At 34.9% G+C, this 21,060-nt stretch overlaps 2 protein-coding genes across 4 annotated transcripts; one reads left to right on the forward strand and one right to left on the reverse strand.

Moving 5' to 3' along the window:
- The first annotated feature begins 3,541 nt into the window (after positions 1 to 3,541).
- LOC133292287 (uncharacterized) lies at positions 3,542 to 4,592 on the forward strand. Its single transcript, XM_061490689.1, has one exon. It carries the CDS (start codon positions 3,598 to 3,600, stop codon positions 4,579 to 4,581), a length of 984 nt encoding a protein of 327 aa, XP_061346673.1. The 5' UTR covers positions 3,542 to 3,597; the 3' UTR covers positions 4,582 to 4,592.
- An 879-nt stretch (positions 4,593 to 5,471) lies between these two features.
- On the reverse strand, positions 5,472 to 19,576 carry LOC133292285 (formin-like protein 20). Of its 3 annotated transcripts, none has more exons than XM_061490686.1 (17): positions 18,920 to 19,576; positions 17,538 to 18,241; positions 17,235 to 17,456; positions 14,832 to 17,158; positions 14,591 to 14,708; positions 13,534 to 13,605; positions 13,120 to 13,218; positions 12,934 to 12,975; positions 11,448 to 11,528; positions 11,313 to 11,363; positions 11,154 to 11,235; positions 10,853 to 10,947; positions 10,717 to 10,788; positions 9,707 to 9,823; positions 7,191 to 7,259; positions 7,046 to 7,112; positions 5,472 to 6,438 (listed from the first exon to the last, which is right to left on the reverse strand). In XM_061490686.1, exons 1-17 carry the CDS (start codon positions 18,990 to 18,992, stop codon positions 6,281 to 6,283), a joined length of 4,449 nt encoding a protein of 1,482 aa, XP_061346670.1. In that variant the 5' UTR covers positions 18,993 to 19,576; the 3' UTR covers positions 5,472 to 6,280. The 3 variants fall into 3 exon arrangements, 2 of the variants coding, with proteins under 2 accessions (XP_061346670.1, XP_061346671.1); XR_009748891.1 differs by having other exon boundaries at positions 6,371 to 6,438; positions 9,712 to 9,823; XM_061490687.1 differs by lacking the exon at positions 18,920 to 19,576 and having other exon boundaries at positions 17,235 to 17,452; positions 17,538 to 17,587.
- Between the last annotated feature and the right edge of the window lie 1,484 nt (positions 19,577 to 21,060).

Consider the following 21,060-nt stretch of genomic DNA (forward strand, 5'->3'; position numbering starts at 1 on the left):
GTTGAATCGGTTAAGATTTGGTGAATCAAATTAGATATATTAGCATTTAGGATCATTTGACATTGGTGTCAAATTTAAAGTTTAACACTTCATCTGAGAGCTGTTAGATAAAAAAAGACCAATGATGTCACATGCTTACAAATTAGAGTCGTTGATCTTTTTTGATCTAACGGCTCTCAGATAGGGTGTCAAAGGATCCTACCTCATATATATATAAGGAAGGATCCGTTTACAAATTTTTTTGAATTTTTTTTACAAATTACACTATGTTCTCCCGGAAGAACATAGTGTAGTTTGTAAGAGTTTATAAACAAAAAAGTTTATAAATATAACATTTCCCATATATATATATATATATATATATATATATATATATATATATATTAGCATTTAATTTTACTTTTGATTTAACCATATCTTTTAATTTTAAATTAAATATTTGAATCTAACTCATTAAACCTAAAACATTCAAATATATAATAAAAGATTCAATATTAACTCATTAAGTTCAAGTATGTATCGTGAGTTTCTGGTGAGTTGAGACCTTATTGACCTAGCTCTCCTCAACTGATCAATACCCTTCCAACTAAGAATGCAAATGACTAGAGTCAAACCGAACACTTAACTCAATTTTAGCTTGAGAAAAAAATGAAGTTAAGCTCAATTTATTTAGCTCGTTTATAATTTAATTTTTTTCTTTTATCAAATATATTCTTACATCATTTTTAAGTTTATTAATTTAATATTTAATAGACTTTTTATATTAAAATATGAAGTAAAAAAATAAATATAAAGAAATAAAAAAAACATTTGAACATAAAGTTTAAGTAATTATAATTCTCTAAATAAAATAACAATTTTTCAAGTAATAAAAAGGAAGAGAAGTCTACCATGAAAAAAAAGGAAGAGAAAGATGATAAAAGAATATATGAATATTAATTATATTTCTTGCTTATCTAAAATATAAGAATATTTTAACATGGAAATTAAGTAATTATAATTCTTCAAATAAAATAACAATTTAGTAAGTAAAACAAATATGTGATTTATTTTTATTATTTATATTCCTTTGCTTATCTAAAATATAAGAATATTTTAATATGGAAATTATGTATTTATAATTCTTCAAATAAAATTACAATTCAGTAAGTAATAAAAATATATAAATTATTATTATTATTATTTATATTTCTTTGCTTATCTAAACTATAAGAATATTTTGACATGGAAATTAAGTAACTATAATTCTTCAAATGAAATAACAATTCAGTAAGTAATAAAAGTATATAAATTATTATTATTATTATTATTATTATTATTATTATTATTATTTAAATTTCTTTGCTTATCTAAAATATAAGAATATTTTAACATGGAAATTAAGTAATTATAATTCTTCAAATAAAATAAAACTTTAGTAAATAATAAAAATATATAAATTATTATTATTATTATTATTAGTTATATTTCTTTGCTTATCTAAAATATAAGAATATTTTAAAATGGAAATAAATTAATTATAATTCTTCAAATAAAATAACAGTTCAGTAAGTAATAAAAATATATAAATTATTATTATTATTATTTATATTTCTTTTCTTATCTAAAATATAAGAATATTTTAACATGGAAAATAAGTAATTATAATTCTTCAAATAAAATAACAAATCATAAAGTAAAAAATATATATAATTCATTATTATTTATATTTCTTTGCTTATCTAAAATATAAGAATATTTTAACATGGAAATTAAGTAATTATAATTCTTCAAATAAAATAATAATTTTGTAAGTAGTAAAAATATATAAATTATTTTTATTATTTATATTTTTTTTCTTATCTAAAATATAAGAATATTTTAACATGGAAATTAAGTAATTATAATTCTTCAAATAAAATAACAATTTTGTAAGTAATAAAAATATATAAATTATTTTTATTATTTATATTTCTTTGCTTATCTAAAATATAAGAATATTTTAACATGGAAATTAAGTAATTATAATTCCTCAAATAAAATTACAATTCAGTAAGTAATAAATATATATATATATATATATATATATATATATATATATATTATATTATATTTCTTTTCTTATCTAAAATGTAAGAATATTTTAACATGGAAATTAAGTATTTATAATTCTTCAAATAAAATTACAATTTATTAAGTAATAAAAATATATGAATTATTACTATTGTTATTATATTTCGGTTCTTATCTAAGTATAAGAATATTTTAACATGGAAATTAATTAATTATAATTCTTCAAATAAAATTACATTTTTGTAAGTAATAAAAATATATAAATTTTTATTATTATTATTATTATTATTATTATTTATATCTCTTTGCTTATCTAAAATATAAGAATATTTTAACATGGAGATTAAGTAATTATCATTCTTCAAATAAAATAACAATTTAGTAATAATAAGAATATATAAATTATTATCATTTATGTATAAAAAAAATTATTATCATTTATATTTCTTTTCTTATCTAAAATTATTTGTTTTTGTCATTATATATATATATATATATATATATATATATATATATAGGGATTTATTATTCTTATGTCACATAAGGTAGAATTTATCTCCTACACACACAAATTCAAGATGGGTCCCACTTTATTCTTTTTCTCTCTCCTCCTGAAAGTGGACCCCACCTGCACATATGAGTCTGTAGGAGATAATATTTATCTCCTACTACATGAGAAAACTATTACCCATATATATATATAGCTTGCAAGCTACGTATAACTCACCTATATCATGTGAAAAGTACCAAAACTAGGGTCGTGGTCCTACCGCAAGCAGCATGCATCACAAGTTACTACTTTATAACAGACTTCATTCTATATTACGGTACGGCAACTTGAATTGAATTCTATATTCCTTCTTCATCAAGGTGTTGTTTTCCTTTTTATTTTGCACTCATGTCATAAATTGCTCTTAAAATTTTTATAATGACACTTTAATTTCAAGGATAATGGGACCTACATGAATGATGCTTCATAGTTCATTTTGTCATGATTTATAAATATATTTCCAGGACTTGAAAAAGGGTAGTAGCCAGCAATAATAAGCCCCTAAATAATGTGCAATTTAAGCAATCTAAAAAGAAAGAGAAGAGACCTCTCATCATCAAGACAAAACCAAAGACCTTGCATACCAAATTATTTTATTGGCTTATTGCTAATATATTAAATCTTGACACCAAGGTAAAGGTCCTATGTATATACTACTTATGCCCTCTTAAACTGGTGAGGATTCGTAGAACACAAAGAGAAACCCACAATGTGTCCAAAACCTCTGGTAAAAACAAAGTCCAAATTCCAAACTATTCCACCATATCAGTAGTTAGTTTATTCTTGTTGGCCTATCTATTCATCCAAAACACCAACCCCTAAACTCTCTTAACAAACCATTTCCAAAAGAAAGAGCAATCCCATTTAAGAAAAACTAGGAAGTAAAAGGAAACATAATTCTCCTCGCTTGTACACTTCTGAGTATATCATAGAGTCTATATTGGTGAGAACTTAGAAGCCACCCCAATTCATCTCCTTCTAGTTCCTCAACACCAATGGAGGTTTCAAGCAAGATTCTCAGAAGATCAATTCACATTTTTCTTCAAAACTATCATTACTTCACATCAACCGCAGCTTTTCTTGCTTTTCCTTTCTCAGCTTCAATACTCCTCTCACAAGCTTTAATCCCTCACCCTTCATCCCTCTTGCCTCAAATCTACAATCGCATGAGAACTCTGTTTGATGCTGCAGGCTTTCCTTCTTCTTCACGCTTGTTTAGCATTCTTAACCTGAAGGTTTCTCAAACAATCACTTCTTCAATCTTCACCCTTCCTTTCACACTCACCTTTCTCCTCATTGCAAAAGCATCCATAATCCATGCTCTCAATCACCATAAACCAACTTTGCCACCTTCCTTCAATTCAATAATATCCCTTTACAAGCCACTCCTCCACACCTATGTCTACAACTGTTTCTTGATTCTCTCAGCGAATGCAACTGCTTTTTGTCTCATGTTTTTGGCCTTCAGCTTCATTGAAGGACTTGGCTATTCTACCCCTAGTTTCCTCCTCCTCTTCATGTCAGCAGCTGGGGCAGTTCTCTTTTCTGTGATTCTTGCCAATGCACTTGTCATATGCAATATGGCACTGGCTCTATCTGGAATGGAGGGACATGGAGGATACTTAGCAATCCTGAAAGCTTGTGTTCTGATAAGGGGAAAGATGTCAATGGCTTTGTTCCTGGCACTGCCTGTTAATGTGGCTCTGGCTGCTGTTGAGGCCTTGTTCCAGTTCCGGGTTGTAAGGGTCTATCATGTTGCTGGAATGGCAGGGCCTTGTGTGGCTTTAGAGGGGATTTTCATTGCTTATCTGTACTCAATCTTCATCATCCTTGACACAATCGTGAGCTGCATGTTTTACAAAAGCTTTAAGACAGGATCATGGATTGATCAGGAGGACAAACATTTGTTGAGGATCGAATTTCCAGATGAGGACAATTATGCTTACATGGGCAACAAGGATTTCGGAGAGCTGCCATAAAGTAACATCAAAGTAGCAAGTTATTCATTTGGTGAAGGCTTTTCTTCATGTTTCATGGAGAAGAAGGGGCTAGCAGTTTTTTTAAAACCAGTGTAGCAGGTATTTACAAAATTCATTCATGTTGCTTGAAGGAAATCGAGCAACTTTGAAGACATGAAGATTTTTAGCGGATCAACCTCAGCTCAGTTATGTGCAAAAGACAAGAAGCTAGAGATTTTATATATATGTCTTCTGTTATATTCTTCATTTCTGTTTTCTGATTTTGTCACTTTTACCTTGTAGATATGGCAATCTCTTACGGTGTTAATATCAATACAAATGTTCCAGTTAACTGCTTTTTCTGGTTACCAGAGTCACGGCTTTTAGGCAAATAAAAAACCGCTAGGAACCATTTAAAAGTCAAAACTAATGAATGATAAGACGTTCGTATTACCATGATCAGAATCCATAGGATCATCGAAACTCAATCCTAATGAACTCATATTTAATTTCAGAAAAAGCTGAATTATTACTATGTTGTTCAACTACATTTGAGTTTGAGGCCACACTTCATTGCTTGTAGAATACCATTACGTACAGAATATTAATAAGTGATTTATACGTGAGGTAGTTCAACGATTCGAGGTGAAATGCCATCTACTGGCCCTTGGAATATTCTGCACAAAACACTAGGATACGTGAATTTAATAACAAGACAGGATGCAAGGTTATGTAAATTAGGATAACAAATTAAATTCCTAAACTCACCAACACCACCAACCCTTCTATAAATATAATGCGGCAATTGGACTTTGACACTATTAAAAGACACTTTCTATAATTTAAAAGAAAAATTCTGAATGACAACCCCAAATGAAGTCTCAGCATTAAATAGTTGCAATACCTCTGAATTTTCACTGTTTCTATACTACTACAATATGTGAACATATAATCCAGCGCTGTAAATTTCATGAACATTTTACACTTCACTAATACATACTGTATTTCACATGAAAAATGAACCTACCTAGCATTTCTAACTCGGCCTGCTGTTTACATATATTACAGTTACAATACAGTCCCCTGATTTCTATTTTCTCTTAACCTCACACCTAGCTATACAACATTTTCTCGAGGGTGTCTACCAAAATCTCTATAGGAAAGAAAACTAATTTCTATGTTACATGAGAAAGAATCGGATCCTAAAAGAGAGGGTTAGTGCTTTGTACAAGGTTTCATGGTACTACTGTTGGACTTTGGTGCTCTGCAAATCCAAAAAGCATCTGCCCTGGTGCAAGAAAAATATGCCAAAATGAAGATGCAAGTCAATGCCAGTTCTACTGCAATACAAGACATGCTCTAGTACAAAATTTCTTCTTGAATCAACATGAGAGGGACCAGATCTATCATTTTCATAGCATTCACTGGATGCATATGGCATCTCAATCAATCACAGTAAGCATCCATTCTGCGTCTAAATTTGGACTTTCAACTGGCCATATAAATCTGATTCAACAGCATGACATCTCCTGAGCCTGTTGCATGTTCAAAGGTTCTGCTATTCCACCTCAATAGATCAGCTTGCAAGGCTAATTATCACATCATCATCGTAGAAAGGGAGGCTTCTAAACTGGTCTCAGAAGCATTCCCCTTACATGGGTAGATTCCTGCTCTCTGGCAAGTGCATGATGTCAGTGCAAAGGAGCAGAAAACCCAGTCGTCAACTATCTTTTGCACTCTTCCTTGTCAAGTTAATGCCCTTGGCCTTTTCTATTCCAGCCTCTTTCTCAGCTTTCTTCTTCTCTAACTCTGCTTGTTTGCAGTTCTCTTCATGTGCTTTCCGAAACAACCTTATAAAATTTAAGAGAGTTGCAGTAACTGCAATTGTCAAACCAGCAACAATAAGAAGTTAGCTTGAGCATTATAGGAAAGAGAACATATCACTACTTGATCCAAAATAACAGAAATACACATGGATGATGAAACTTCATTCAGTTCAGTCCTCCCATAGAGATCTTTCCCTCCATTTATCTTATTATTCCTTGACTATTCTCTCTCTCACCCCCTACCCTTCTGTAACTGTAACCTTTCTTTCTTTTGCTGCAATGCGTACACGAGGATCCAAGGAGGACAGGCATTTCTATCAATTCAGCAACTTATTACCACACATATCATTCTACAGAAAGCTTCTAAGTAGCTTGGCGCAGATGCCGTTAAAAACATTACCCAAAAAAAGCTTACAAACATTCTTCCTTAACCCTAGACAAGAAAACTCACTTCTAAATCAGCCTAATTTCTAGAAAGTACACACTAGTCAAACCATAAATGCAACAGGTCGCCAAAATGTACTTTCCCCAGAAATATCAGTTAAATGAAGTTAATGAACTATAATCTGATAAACAAGTCACCACTCACCACTCACCAGTAACAAAGACCAATGACCATATGCCACACCAAAAACATGAATAAGTATTAAACAACTTACCCTGCTCAAACGGGCAACGAGCAGGATCCTCACCAAAGTATAGTGCAAGTGCATCTGCATTTCTACCCTGATCAACAAATTACACAATCTTTTAATTTCTTTATATTGGTGCATACCGTACCAAGAAGATGGTTAAGCATATTACCACCACTGAATATAGGCTTGTTAAAGATACCACCTCTGACTCAGCCACAATTATGAATTCCTTCAATGTCTGAAAAGAACATTAAAAAAAAAAATGAGTCAAACGCATTGAAAATGTAAATCAGATAACAAACCATATAAAGTAAAAATAGATTCGTCTATGTAATATGATGGAAAATTTGTTCATTGATAAAAAAGAAAATTAAAGCTCTCCTTAATTTCCAATTGACACATAATCAATGTTTATGCAAGACCAAGAAACATATGGAGATTTATGTTTCTCTGGTCATCATAAAGGGCTAATAGCCACTCTTTCCATTGGCATATTGCCATTGGAATTCAGATGAAGCTGATAAGTAACCATATTGACATGAAAAAAGTTCAGACAAACATTCCATTGGCATATTGCCATTGGAATTCAGATGAAACTGATAAGTAACCATATTGACATGAAAAAAGTTCAGACAAAGAACAACTTGGAACCAATGTGAAAATAGGTTAAAAAAATCAGCATTTGGAATTATTGAGAAATATAATTTATTATGTATTTAGGAAAGTCTTGCTTAAGTTGTAAGACAGTGCAGTGCACCCAAAATAAAGGGCTTGTCATCTAAGTCAGTATTATATAACAAAATTATTCAGAGTTCCATTAATGCAATATGTTTTCTTTCGTTCCCTCTCTATCCCTATGCCATCTCATCCCTAAATTTCAACAAGAATGTTAACTCAGAATCAGATAACACAAATTTTCGGAAGGAAAAAATAAAGATTAAATAGAAAGAAAAGACAGAAAGCACCTCCAAAAATTAAAAAGTCAAGATACAACAATGAGCATGAAAAAAAATCAGGAATGCACCGTGGCTTCCCAATCCCTCTCCATATTAGAAATCGCAACATGCTTTAAATAAGCATGAGCAGAACACCAAAGAGAATAAAAAAAACACAATCATATCCCATATGAGTTTAGGGAATTAGAACTCCTTATAAATATGAACATCATGCTCTAACCAAATAACTCATAAACACCCAACCAGTACAGTTAAAACTTGGAAGAACATAAAACTGCTTTCTCAACAAGTCTTTTAAAGTGTAGACAGCTACTGCTTTCTTGTTTTCAATTGCAAGTATAGGGTTTTGAGTGTTAGCAACCCCCAATTAGGAAAGTATATATTAGAAGAAATAAGCATACACCCAAAGAGCCAAGTGGACCAGCCTTTATTAGTTAAAATTGTTAGAGAAGTTGTTATAGTTAGTTAGCCCTCTAACTGCAGTGCAGAGGTAGGATATAAATATAGGGAGAGACTGTAAGTGAAGTGAGTTAGTTGATGAGTTGAGTAGAGAGGGACAGGAAGAAAACCCTGGAATTGTGAGAGATAGATGGAAAACCTCCGTTGTAATACTCCACCATTCTTTGCCATACAGACCTTGATCAAGATCGTAAGGAAGAGGCTGCAGTAATAAGATTCCAATTCTTTCTTGATTTTCTTTCAATCTTGAACCAGTTTCTATCATTGAGCTTCTTCTGGGATTCTGTTGTCCAATTCTAAACCCAGGTGGTCACCCTAAAATATTCTCCTCCAGTTCTCCCTCACAGTAATTTCATCATTTGTAATTTGTAACATCTACTATTGCATAAACAATTGATGTAACCCTTTCTGTGGATCGAAACTGGAAGCTAAAGAAAAAGTACATATACTCAAGCTCAATTCAATAAATAACCCTAGTAGGCTAGTGCCCTAAATTAAATTAAATCAAAACAAATTGGTGGGCTTCTGAGAACTGTTGCTTAAATCCACAATAAATTTCCTTACAAGTTCTATCAGAAGGTATCTTACTTCTCTACATCAAGTAGCCAATGGGTGCATTGAGTGGGTCTTGGTACCATAATTCACCCTGTACTTAAAAGGGGGAAGGATGTGCAAAACTGCCAATACAAAAATTGTATTGGCTACCACCAAGCACAAGGATTAACTAGCAGGGAGTTATTCCAACTTAATAAGTGGTCTCGAGTTCAAACCCTGAGAATACAACTGTGTTAAAACTTGGTAGAGAGAGATTTTCCGCCCTTGTGGTCCTACTTGACTCGAATCTGGATTAGTCGACGCCTGTTGGTGATCTGATACCGATGATACCAAAAAAAAAATTGTATTGGCTAACTTCACATTAAATGTAAATTTATATCTCTGTTATAAATCAAAACTGCCTACCACAACTAATTTGGGATATAGGTGATTTTGATATTGATGTTTATAAATCAAAAGACTGAAAAAAAATAAAACTCAACTGTTGAATATGAAGAACAATTTAAGAAAAAATCTGCCCAAGCCTGCAAATCTACAGATCTAAAAAGAACTACCCACATTCGTCCATAAACTTCAATTAATTGATGATGCTAGTTGTCAATAACTACACTATCAACTGCATTCATGATGCAGGAAAACCAGTACTGTGAATTCATTTTTGAAATTGAACTATCATATAATGAAGACTCGAGCCTGACATAAAAATGCAAAACACCTTACGGAAAACTTCTGACACGGGTCCATCATTTTCAGATACAGTGAACTCTTGTTTAACCTTTTCTAATCCCTTGATGATTGCCTGCATCTCTTCTGCTAATGACTTCAATTGTATCTGAAAGAAGTACGGATTCCAATCAATACACATTGTAATATCATTACCTAATACCAGAAGTTAGATAGTCCCAACAGCATTTTCTTTCAGCTAAATTGCAAATAACCACTTTAACTTGGTTCCTTAAATAATTGAGGGTTGCAGTTAACCCAATTTTTCAACATCTAGCAAATTGCTCCTTGAAACCATTAAGTGAAAGAAAACAAGAAATGTGGTTTGAATGAATAGGCATTTTACTGGAACTTGATTCAACATGTGCGCTACTAGGTGAAATTTCTCTTGATTTTGTGATTACTCACAGTTGCATTTTCAAATAAGGATTCTAAATTTGCACACTTTAGGACTAAAAGGGGATATTTTGCACATAAATTTTAAGTGGATTAATTCCAAACTGGGGACATTTGCCAAAGGGCCAAAATTGAAGGAAGTTATTTGCAATGGCCTTTTCCTGTTTGGGTCAAACGCAGTTTGCCACCCTACTTTAAATAAGTCCGATTGCACTTTCCCTTATTAATTATAATATTAAGTATATCGTCACTTTATTTAACACAGATTTTTGTAAAGTCCAATGTGTTTTTTTTGGCAGGTAAAGGACTCAAAAAGACTTTACGACTATGCCAAAGGGATGAGCTTTGGTATCCAAGGGTGATTTTTTATGATAATTGAAAGAAGTAATTTGGTCTTTTTTGAGTCACTGTCCATCTCATCAGCTTCCAAAACTGAGTTAACTCTTAGTTCCTAAGATAGGCCATTGTAAGAAGTCACTAAAACAGGAGGGAATGTGTTCATTTTTAAAATAAGAGGGAAAAGCAAAACTGAACCATAAACCAGGCTAGTAGAGTGCAGTTGACCTTCACTTTTTTGGCTATAAAGAACCGAAAATAAATTATCACCTTAGTGGCAGCTTCCAGGCTAACAAGGTCTAGGTGAAAATCAAGGAGTCCAGTTGACTTTTCAGCTATAACCTAGGAGAAAAATAGAGGTTAGCGACCAAAAAATATCTTCATTTGTTACAATTGATACTTATACCTTGCATAGATAATGCATCAGTGTCATCTTATTGTTAGAAGCGCGAGTGTCAGTGAGCTTTAAAAGACTATCCAACTTGAATCCAACTGCAGATCCTGCAAAAGTGAAAACATTTTATACTAATATTTAAGACATTCAACATTAGATAAGATCTAACAGAATCATATAAAAGTTTGACTGCTGACAAATAGGAACAGCCAGTGTTTATCTAAATGTTAAAAATAGAGCTAGCACCATATATGCATACTAGGTCCAGAAATGAATAATGATAAGGATATTGCCACAGCTAAAAAAGACTTACCCCTTGCTGTTCCCTGATTCAACGTATTACCCAAATAAAGAATTTTCTTCAAGATCTCCTTCAGTTTGACAGATTTTCGGACCTATTACCAACACAAAAATGCATAAGGTCAACGAAATACTCGCAATATAATGTTTGTTAGTTGCATAAGTAAAGTACCTCCTCACAGGCAGAGTTCACAGTGTTTAAACTCTTCTTAAATTCTGTAACCTGCATATAGAAGAAAGTATGCTAACCAAAGGAAAAGACCAAATCCACAAAACACTCAGAAAAATATTACAAACACCACCAAACCTGAGAACCAAACTGAATCTTGAAAGAGAATACTCTTAATTTTGACTCCACCCTTGGCACCTTCATGAGCTCCAAAAAATACTGAAAAATAACCAAATAAATATGTAAAGAACCAATTCAACCCAAAAGCTTAAGCTGTTGGGTGAGGTTACATTAATGGTTTTATATATCTCAACACGCCCCCTCACACGAGAGCCCACTGGACTTGAAGGGTGGACAATGCACAAGCCCACCTACCTGTGCGAACAAAGAAATTCCACTTGAAAGAAAGCGGGGGCGGCGAGGATAGAACACGGGACACGAGGCTCTGATACCATGTAAAGAACCAATTCAACCCAAAAGCTTAAGCTGTTGGGTGAGGTTACATTAATGGTTTTATATATCTCAACAAAATATAAGAATATGCTTACTATAAAAGAGGACAAGCCTAGAGCAATAATAAAATTGCTCCTGGTGACGGAAAGGTCATGAATTCAAATCTAGGAAACAGTCTCTTTGCAAAAATAAAAGAGTAAGCCTGCATACAACGATTTCCCCGCCCCTACCCTCACAAGTCAGGGTTTAATGGGGAGTGGTTTATAATTTATATATATACACACATACACACATGCGCACGCACACACACATAATATCATCTAAATTAACAAAGACCAAAAGAATTGGTTTTTAACCAAATATCTAAAGGGAAAGGTGTAGATTTGTAAATGCTAAACCATATTTTCTACCACAAGCAACCAGGCACTATCAACCAAACTGTCACTTTATCAGTATGTGAGCTCTAAATTTATTTTCGTTGCCTTTTCGATGAACTAGATTGTATTCAACAATTTTACCTATCATTATAATCAAATGTTAGATTCACCTCCAAAATTGAAGCCTCATTCAATTGCGAGCCTAGAGCAATGACAAAGCTGCTTTGTGACTGAAAGGTCATGGATTCGAATTTAGGAAATGGCTTCTTTGTAAATTTGCAAGGGTAAGGCTCACAAGGATTGCCCTCACCCCCGCCCTCACTAGTCAGGGTTTAATAGGGAGTGATTTTTATTCAATTGCATCATGTAATGCTTCAATATCTGGAACTAACCATTTATACCAAGACTTCTATAATTATTAAATTCCAATTGACATTCCACCAATTGTTTTTCTTAAAAAGAATTTTCAGCTCTTTCTTGTAGCTGGCAACATTATTCCTTTCACCTCCATTCCAGATTTTGTTGCAAGCAATGATGGCCTAACAAATCAACTGTACTTGATAGTTTTGTTATTATTGTACATTTAATTTTCCTCTCAAATTAAAGCATGAGAATTTTATCCCATCACTAATACACTTACGGAAATTTTACTTTCAAAACAACTCAATCATCCCTCATGTAAAACTGATGACACCAACGCATACAAAAGGCATCCCATATAACTCTATGTGCTAACATTTTTCTATTAATAACTGTCGTATTTAATGCTATGACTAAAATAAATTATTGCACACCTGTTCACACTTCCCCAAATTCTCCTTGTCACCCGTGTACCCCTAAATAATCATAAAAGGGAGGAACCAAAATTAGAAAAGCAAATTAGAGTAAAAGGATATATTATAGTGTAATAGGAGATGCTAGAAACTAGAACCCTTAATAGTCAAAACAAGAGAAGTATGGATAAATTTGTTCAGCTTCACCTTCAAAAGTTCCATCTCCTCTTTGGTAGGACAAAACTTAATGAGATTTTCCACCTGATCTACATCTAATACTGACTCATCCATGGCCAATACTGCAGCCTGAGAATATCCATTTCAACATGTTAGAAAAGATAATACTTACCACTTTTAGTTACAGGTGGAGATTTGAGAAGTTAGAAAAAGTTTTAAGCAGAAATGATATGGCAAAAGATTGTTACAGGCAATATCTACTACCAGTGGCCTTTAGTATTAACTTTCCACATATAGAGATTATATCAAGAACCAGCCTCAATGCAAACAAAAATAATTATTTTCACTGCAAAGCTTCTTGCAAGAGAATAACTCTTTTCATCATAAAATGCTTTAACTTAAATAACCCATCTTGCATAATTATACATCAAAGTATTAGCTTACCATCATATCAGGAAGTGGCATCTTAACCTTAGTGAGCATAATTTCAGTATTATTAGCCCTCCTTAGGTCAATCTACAATCAATAATACAAACAAACAAGTTATTGATTGGTTATTAAGGAAATACCAAATAAACATCAAGACAATGAGTTTCTAACAAATGTTGGCTTTAAGCACTAACAGGCAAAAAGCTGCACCAATATGCTGATAGAAACTGACTCGAGAATTGAGAATTGAGAATTTGGAATTGAGAAAATACAGGGTATAAGCTCAATCTTGATTAAATCTTTATTGATTAATTCTTCCCCTCACAGAATGGATGAATTTCCTTATGGGTAAAGTACAAAATTACAAAGACTCTCTCTCAAAACTCTCTTAACCTCCAGGGAAATCCTAGTCCAAGGCCTCTACATGTATTCCCTCAACCCTCTTTATAATCCCATTGACCTACTAACTAATTCTGTTGGGATTTCCCTAACTACCCCTATTAACCCCCTAGTTTGGGAACTAACTAGGCCTAATTAACAGAAGCTGGCCCACATGATTCTTTGGGTCCACCATTATTTCTTCTAACATACTTTCCTAATTAGGGGGCTCCCAACATGTGAACCTTACAATTTGTTAAATTTGGAGCATCAGAACTTTAATTAATGGAACATGAAAGAGGCAGTGAACTAAAGTGACAATAACAAAACAATAATTTTTGTTAACATAACCAGTACAGCAACAATACTTATCCGATTATGTATCAACAATGCTAAAGAAAAGTATACTGTGTTTCCTCCACAAATTAACCACATGCATCTGATCAATGAAGTCAGGTCACAATGAAGATAACTTCTTTTAATGAATAAATCACAAAGTATGCAAATAAATGGCATGAAATTCTAATTTTAATATGAAACTAGTGTTGAACTTTGCAGCCTCTGTGAAGTAAAACTACAAATCATGGTGAGTTACACTTATAGAAGAAACGACTAATTGAAACCCATCAAATCACTTCTCACACATGACTTATTTCAAAAATTGAATTTCAAGAATATTCATATAGGAGGATACCAAGTGGACTTTGTCAGTTTTAGATCCAACGGACTTGCGCCGCCCTCCAGAATCAACGGGTTTTGGAACATTTGCAGAGAAAAGCTTCTCTAGCTCTAAAACATCAAACTCTGGTGCACTAAGATAGAATGTAAAATCAGTCATTATAAAACTTAGGGATATAGAAAGCAAGAAGGACAATGTACAATTATACAAAATTGAAATGGTTTAAACATATGCTATAGTAGATGAGAGAAATTACATTTGAGGCTCTCCATGTCTTTGTAATTCTTCCCATAAACTTCCTTGTAGTGCCCTTGTAACCTTACTCCAATGTAGAGGCTTTAAGGAGGATCGTCGGGATGCCGTTGCACCAACTCCTGCAGAGCGTGCATATCCACGCCCTCTCCCTCTCGAATCAGCTACAAGATTTGCACCTTTGGAACCTAAAGGTGGAGGCGGCGGAGGTGCACCACCAGGAGGTCTAGGAGGAGGTGGAGCACCAGGAGCACTAGGGGGAGGTGGAGGAGCTGGGCCTCGACCACCAGGCGGAGGCGGAGGGGGTGGGCCTCGTCCACCAGGTGGAGGCGGAGGAGGCGGTGCTCTAGGCATTGGAGGAGGTGGTGGTGGTGCTCCACGAATTGGTGGGGGTGGGGGAGGTGGGGCTCTAGACGTTGGAGGAGGAGGAGGAGGTGGAGGTGGGGCAACACCTGATGAAGGAAGAAGTGGTGGTCGGGAAGGTGTAGGTGGAGCTCCATGCAATGGAGGCGGAGCTCTACTAAAAGGAGGTGGAGGAGGCAGTGGTTGAGCTCTACTAAAAGAAGGTGGAGGTGGAGGTGGAGGTGGGGGTGCCAATGGAGCTTCATGTGATGCAGTGGAGGGTAGTGGGAGCGAAGGGTTTGGAGCCTTATGTGTCAAAGATGTAGGAAATGAGGGAGGGGGAGGAGGTGTTGTTGATGGCGGTGGCGGTGGTGGAGGAGGAGGAGGAGGAGGAGGAGGAGGAGGAAGAGGAGTGGATGAAACTGCATACCTTAGAGGAGGCATTGGTGGTGGTGGTGGTGGTGGTGGTGGTGGTGGAGGTGGAGACCATGAAGGAAGAGTGGGTAGAGAAGGTGATAAAGAACCACTAGTATCTCCAACTATTGATGAACCCACCGACTTCAAAAGGGGTAGAGAAGGTAATAAGCTCTTTTTATTTTGCCCAAAAAATGGGGGCGGAGGGGGAGGGGGAGGGGGAGGGGGAAGGGGAGGAGAAATTCTAGATAGTAAATACTCTCTAACTTCTGGTCTAGTAAATGATGTTAAAGTTGGCGGTGGTGGCGGATGTGTTAACGGTTGTGCAATAGACTCTTTTCCACCCAAAGAAGATGATGTTACTAGTAGAGATGGATGAGCTTGAGGTGATACAACATTCTGTAATGATAAAGGTTCAAAAACATGTAAAGAGTTTCTTGCATGAGTTGGAGGCAAAGGTGGAGGCGGTGGGGGAGGCCGTAGCACTTGCTCTGAGCTCAATTGTTGTGCTTGAGTAACTGATTGAAGAGATGTCTCTTTAATTGACACTAACGGTGATGGTGGACAGTTTGCATCTATTTCTGCTATTGAGTAGCCAGAAGATTTTGAAGTGGTTAACTTACGGCTTTTCTGGTCATTTGTCATGTCAATAGAAACAATTGCAGAGACAAGAGGAGCAGAAGAAGATCTTGCTTTGGCATCTTCCATTTTCTCCTTTGGAGAGGTAAAATTTGACAATGCAGCTGGTGCACTATTATTCCTTGATGGTGGATAATACACATGCATTGAATTTATGTAAGAACCCTTGTTAGAAGGAATCCACCTAGTTACTGCATTCGGTTTGGCTTGTTTTGTCTGAAAACCTTGAGTGTCTTGTTGTTTAACCTTTTGCTTTGCTGCAAGTATATCTCCGACTGGCTTTGAGTTTAATGGAAGCTGTTTCTTGGCAGTAGATGGAAGTAGTTTACCAGATTTTTGTTTGGAAATATCAGGCATCTGCTGCCCTGCCTTGGAGTCTAATTCATTTTTTGTTGCTTCGTTATCTTCATCATATTTGTTTTGCATAACTTCCAAATCCCTGTGCACATCCACAGTGACTTCCTTTGGTTCCAGAGTTTTCATCACATCGGAAGTGACTGAAGGGGAAGTTAACTTAATTTCTCCATCATCCACAGCAATGTCCTTCACTGCATCTGAATCCATGCTCTTATTGAACTTGTAGTTCACATCATCAACAGAGATGTCTTTCACCACATTAATACCAGAATCCATCTTGTCAACCTGTTTGTGGATCCCATCATCTGGTGTACAATCCTGAAAAGTATGAGGATCCACTTCTTCCTTCCAAATCTCTTTATGATTTGCATCATCCACTGCATTGTCATGAAAAGCATGAGAATCATACTCCCCCTTACCTTCCTGTGCATCAATTACATTGCTGAAAATCTCTTCCACTTCATAGAATTCCTCAGGTGAAGCACTTTCTGTGTCAGCACTTTCAGTCTCATTTGCATCTTCACTCACCGTGACTGTGGTTAGATCAGGTATAATAGCATCAGCGTCCAAAAAAAGCACCTGATACAGATATAAGTATTTTTCAACTTCTACTGGTTCAGAAAATGGCTTTTGCAGAAGAATAACAATAACTTACCTCTGCTTTGAAGTCCTTGGGAAATTGATCCTTTGCATCCCACAAAATATCAATTTCATCACGGCTCAGCATCAATATATTTGACCGCACAAATGCAGTATGGAACATAACTCTAAACATCATCTCCTCACGAATATAATCTTCATCTAAATGTATGCACTCAAGAACCACATCCCCTTGAACACGACAATGGATATCAATTTTCACGAGCATACACTCTGCCTGTGATTAAAATTTATTAAGAGTCCACTCTATCTAACTAATTTGCAATTTCAGTATCAATAGTGTAAATTTATACAGCACCTGTAGGTAGTGATGAACATGCCTTTTGGATTTTGAAGTTGAAAAAAGAAGCTTTGAACTTCTATTGGCAGGGCTTGAAGGGTCCTGACCATAAACACGTACAACAGGCCTGCAACCTTTTCCATCATCAAATAATGGAAGGTCGCTAAGAATCAGACGATCCAAATACAAGGGTGTTTCTGATGGTGGCCACTCAGAACCCAAATGTCTCCTAGAAATATACTGAAGATATCTGAACTGAGAAGGCTGTGGGTTCAAAGGAGATAAAAAGTGGAGAAGTTCTCTGGGAGCTTGCTTGTAGACCATTTCAAGAGTCTTCTGATCCCCATTGTACTGTTTCCGGTATAATAGAAGACCTGCTAGCATAAATGCCAGCACAGGCCAACCTCCCCTTTCACAATGCATCAAAAGCACATTCTGTTGCCCCTCCAAAGACAACCAGCTTTCACTTGATCGAAGGAAGTGATGGACCATCTCTAAAGGCAGAAGGGGACAACCCTCGTATTGCCGAGGGTACTCCATAACTGTCATGTCATACTGAGAAAGTATGTCTGAGATTTGGCTGCGTCTCTCCCCTTCTCTGAAGTTGAACACCATGAAAGAAGCATCTGGAAAGTGATCTTGTAGCTGAGCCACAATTCCCCCCATATAAGCTCTGTATTCATCTTCTCCCAAGATATCCGTGGAGAAGCAACAATCAAAAACTGCAAAAACAGGTTAGGAATAGTCAAATATTATGGTCAAGCAGGAGCACAGAACTAGAAAACGTATTAACAAATTCAAAATCCAAGTTTTCATTTCAATAATAAATTAGGAAGAAAAAAAAGAAAAGAAAGACACTAAGCGCAGAGGAAATTGATTTTTCATACAGAAACTTAAAAATATCAAGCCTAGACAATTAAGAATTAACATAGGAAGCCATTTCATTCTGCCAATTACCATCTTCCCTACAATGTAAAAATAAGCAACTGTTGCAAGCAGTAAACTATAATGTCTTAAAGGACAGTTGTGTAAGTTTAAAATATCTTCCAGAAATCATCATCTAGCATTCCTAATTGATGACTGACCACTGTGACTCAGATACTGTTTTGTTTCTCATTTACGATTCTCAGGAGTAATTACATCCTACTAGAAGAAGCAAGAGAGAAAATAAGAAGTTCAAGTTCAAAAAAAAGTCCACATTGTTCTAGCAAGTTACCATAGGCATTGTTTCAAAATGATATTAATTGAAGTTCACTAATTTAGCTTCTAAACATTAAAACGAATCCTAAAAGCAACAAACTCAGCTTTCAGGAGCTCAATTAAGCAGAGAAAAAAGAATAGTAAATAAATAAATAAATTTTAGGAAAAGTAAAAGAGTTGAAAACAGAAAGTAAGCATACCATAAACTCTCTCGGAGATCTCCAGAAGCCGATCCGGCGGCTTCCGGTAGAAGAACCTTCTGAACAGCGCCATCTGATGGCGCTGTTTCTACCCCGATCGGATCCAAACCGGTAATTCGGTTGGTCCACCGCCAAGATCAAAACTTTTTGCCACAAACAAATGGCATCGCAGATCTTGCAAATACCCAATTCGATCAAAGCCCAATAGAACCCAGAAATGCTCAATTTAGAGGTAAGGAGAGAGCAAAAGCAAAAGCAAAAGTGGGAATTCAGGAAGAGACAGAGCCAAGTGGGGTGATCCAATGGGAAAGCTAAATTGAATTCAGACAATAATAATAAAAACTATAGTCAAAGAATTTGAATTCCAAAAAAGGGGAAGGGAAAGATAACAATCAATGAAATTAAGAAAGAGGGGTTGGAATTTTAGAAGGAAAACTTGAAGTCAAGTAGAAGTACGTGTATGAAATGAAATGCGAAAAAGGTGAACTTTTTTTCTTTTCTTTTCTTTTCTTTTCTTTTTCTTAACAGAAAAAAAAAGGTGAAATTGGGAGAAAACGTGAAGGGATAATTTGGCTGAAAAGGAAGAGAATGTGATATTAGAGACAGAGAGGGAAGAAGGAAGCGTAGTGGACTGAAAAGCAGAAGACTCCTTAGAAGACCGACCTCTCTCTCTCTCTCTCTCTGCAACTACATACAGACAACATAATTTGAACACGCTGGGTTGATGCCACCCGGTCTACGAGGTTACTTTTTTCACCTAAATTTTCTCATTATTTTTAAATAAATTAACTATGATATGCCTCAATTATTAATTTACGAGTAAATATTTTTTGTGCTTAACAAATTTAATGATGCTTGCTTTAATCCTTAGCTAATAAAAAGACTATTTATGGTCTTTAAAAAATTCAAAATTAACCCATTTAGTTAAAATTGTGGTCCTCACAAATTCAAAAAAAGAGCCGTATTAATTCCTCGGACTAAAATGGGTTCACTTTGAATTTCGTAGGGATGACGAATAGCTTCTTTATTTATTAGAGACTAAAGCGGGTATCATAAATTTTGCTGAGGACCAAAAATGATATTTACTCTTAATTTATTTTTAACTAGAAGTATATTTATTATTTTATTATGGGATAGGTTATTTTGTCTACTCCTTATTTGCCTACCTTTGCCTACCTCTTTCATCACCGTTCCCTTACGATCTCATCCAACGGTCAATATTTGCAATATAAAAAGCCTTTTCCCTCCTTTCTTTCTCCTCACTTCCTCACACACCTTTTCTCTCTCCTTAGCTTTCTCTCTTCCTCTGCGGTCAATTTTGAAACCTTACGATACTCGATCAAAAAAGAACAAAAAGCACATGCCATCGACAACCATTAATTTTGAAACCTCACCTCCTCCAAAACCTCAAAATCCCCACTGTCCATACTTCGATTTCCCAAAGATAATATGAATACCTATTTTTTTCCCCAAAGATAATAAGATATATCAGGAGCATCAAGTGTCATGGACACGCCAACACCCACTGCAGCGGTTGTATAAAAGCAGCACCTCACGTTTGGTGCCCTAATTCTCAAATTCCAATTCTCGATTTACCACCAAAAATTGTCACTAGAAGAAAGCAGAAGAAGAGTTTCATTTTCGTTAACTCTTTTCACTGCAGTGTAGCTGTTTATCTCCATTGTTACCACATGATTAAGAACTCCCAAAGATCAAGAATACTGTTAAGAAAAATTTCATCATAAAACAACTGATCACATCTTGCTCTTCCTTATTTAATTCAATTGAAGATCAACTCGCTGTAAACATATACTGTAAAGTAATTACTTGTTGCGAAAAATAAAAATCAGATCACAAATGTGTAGACAAAAATGTGGACGGATGCAGAGGTGTCAATGGAAGATAATATGAATAGGTATAGGTATACTACTATAGCTGCTAATAACAGTACCTAATTGGATGTGAAATTCCCATAATTTCTTTCGTTCCAAACAGGTTTTGATCTTTTGGAAATCGAATTATGGACCGTGGGGATTTTGAGATTTTGGAGGAAGTGAGGTTTCAAAATTGATGGTTGACATGGTATGTTCTTTTTGTTCTTTTTTTATCAGAGTACCGTAAGGTTTCAAAATTGACCGCCG

Source organism: Gastrolobium bilobum, unplaced genomic scaffold (genome assembly GCF_033153095.1).
Source record: "Gastrolobium bilobum isolate Gb01-03AN ecotype WA unplaced genomic scaffold, APGP_CSIRO_Gbil_v1 utg2182, whole genome shotgun sequence".
Taxonomy (NCBI): Eukaryota; Viridiplantae; Streptophyta; class Magnoliopsida; order Fabales; family Fabaceae; genus Gastrolobium; species Gastrolobium bilobum.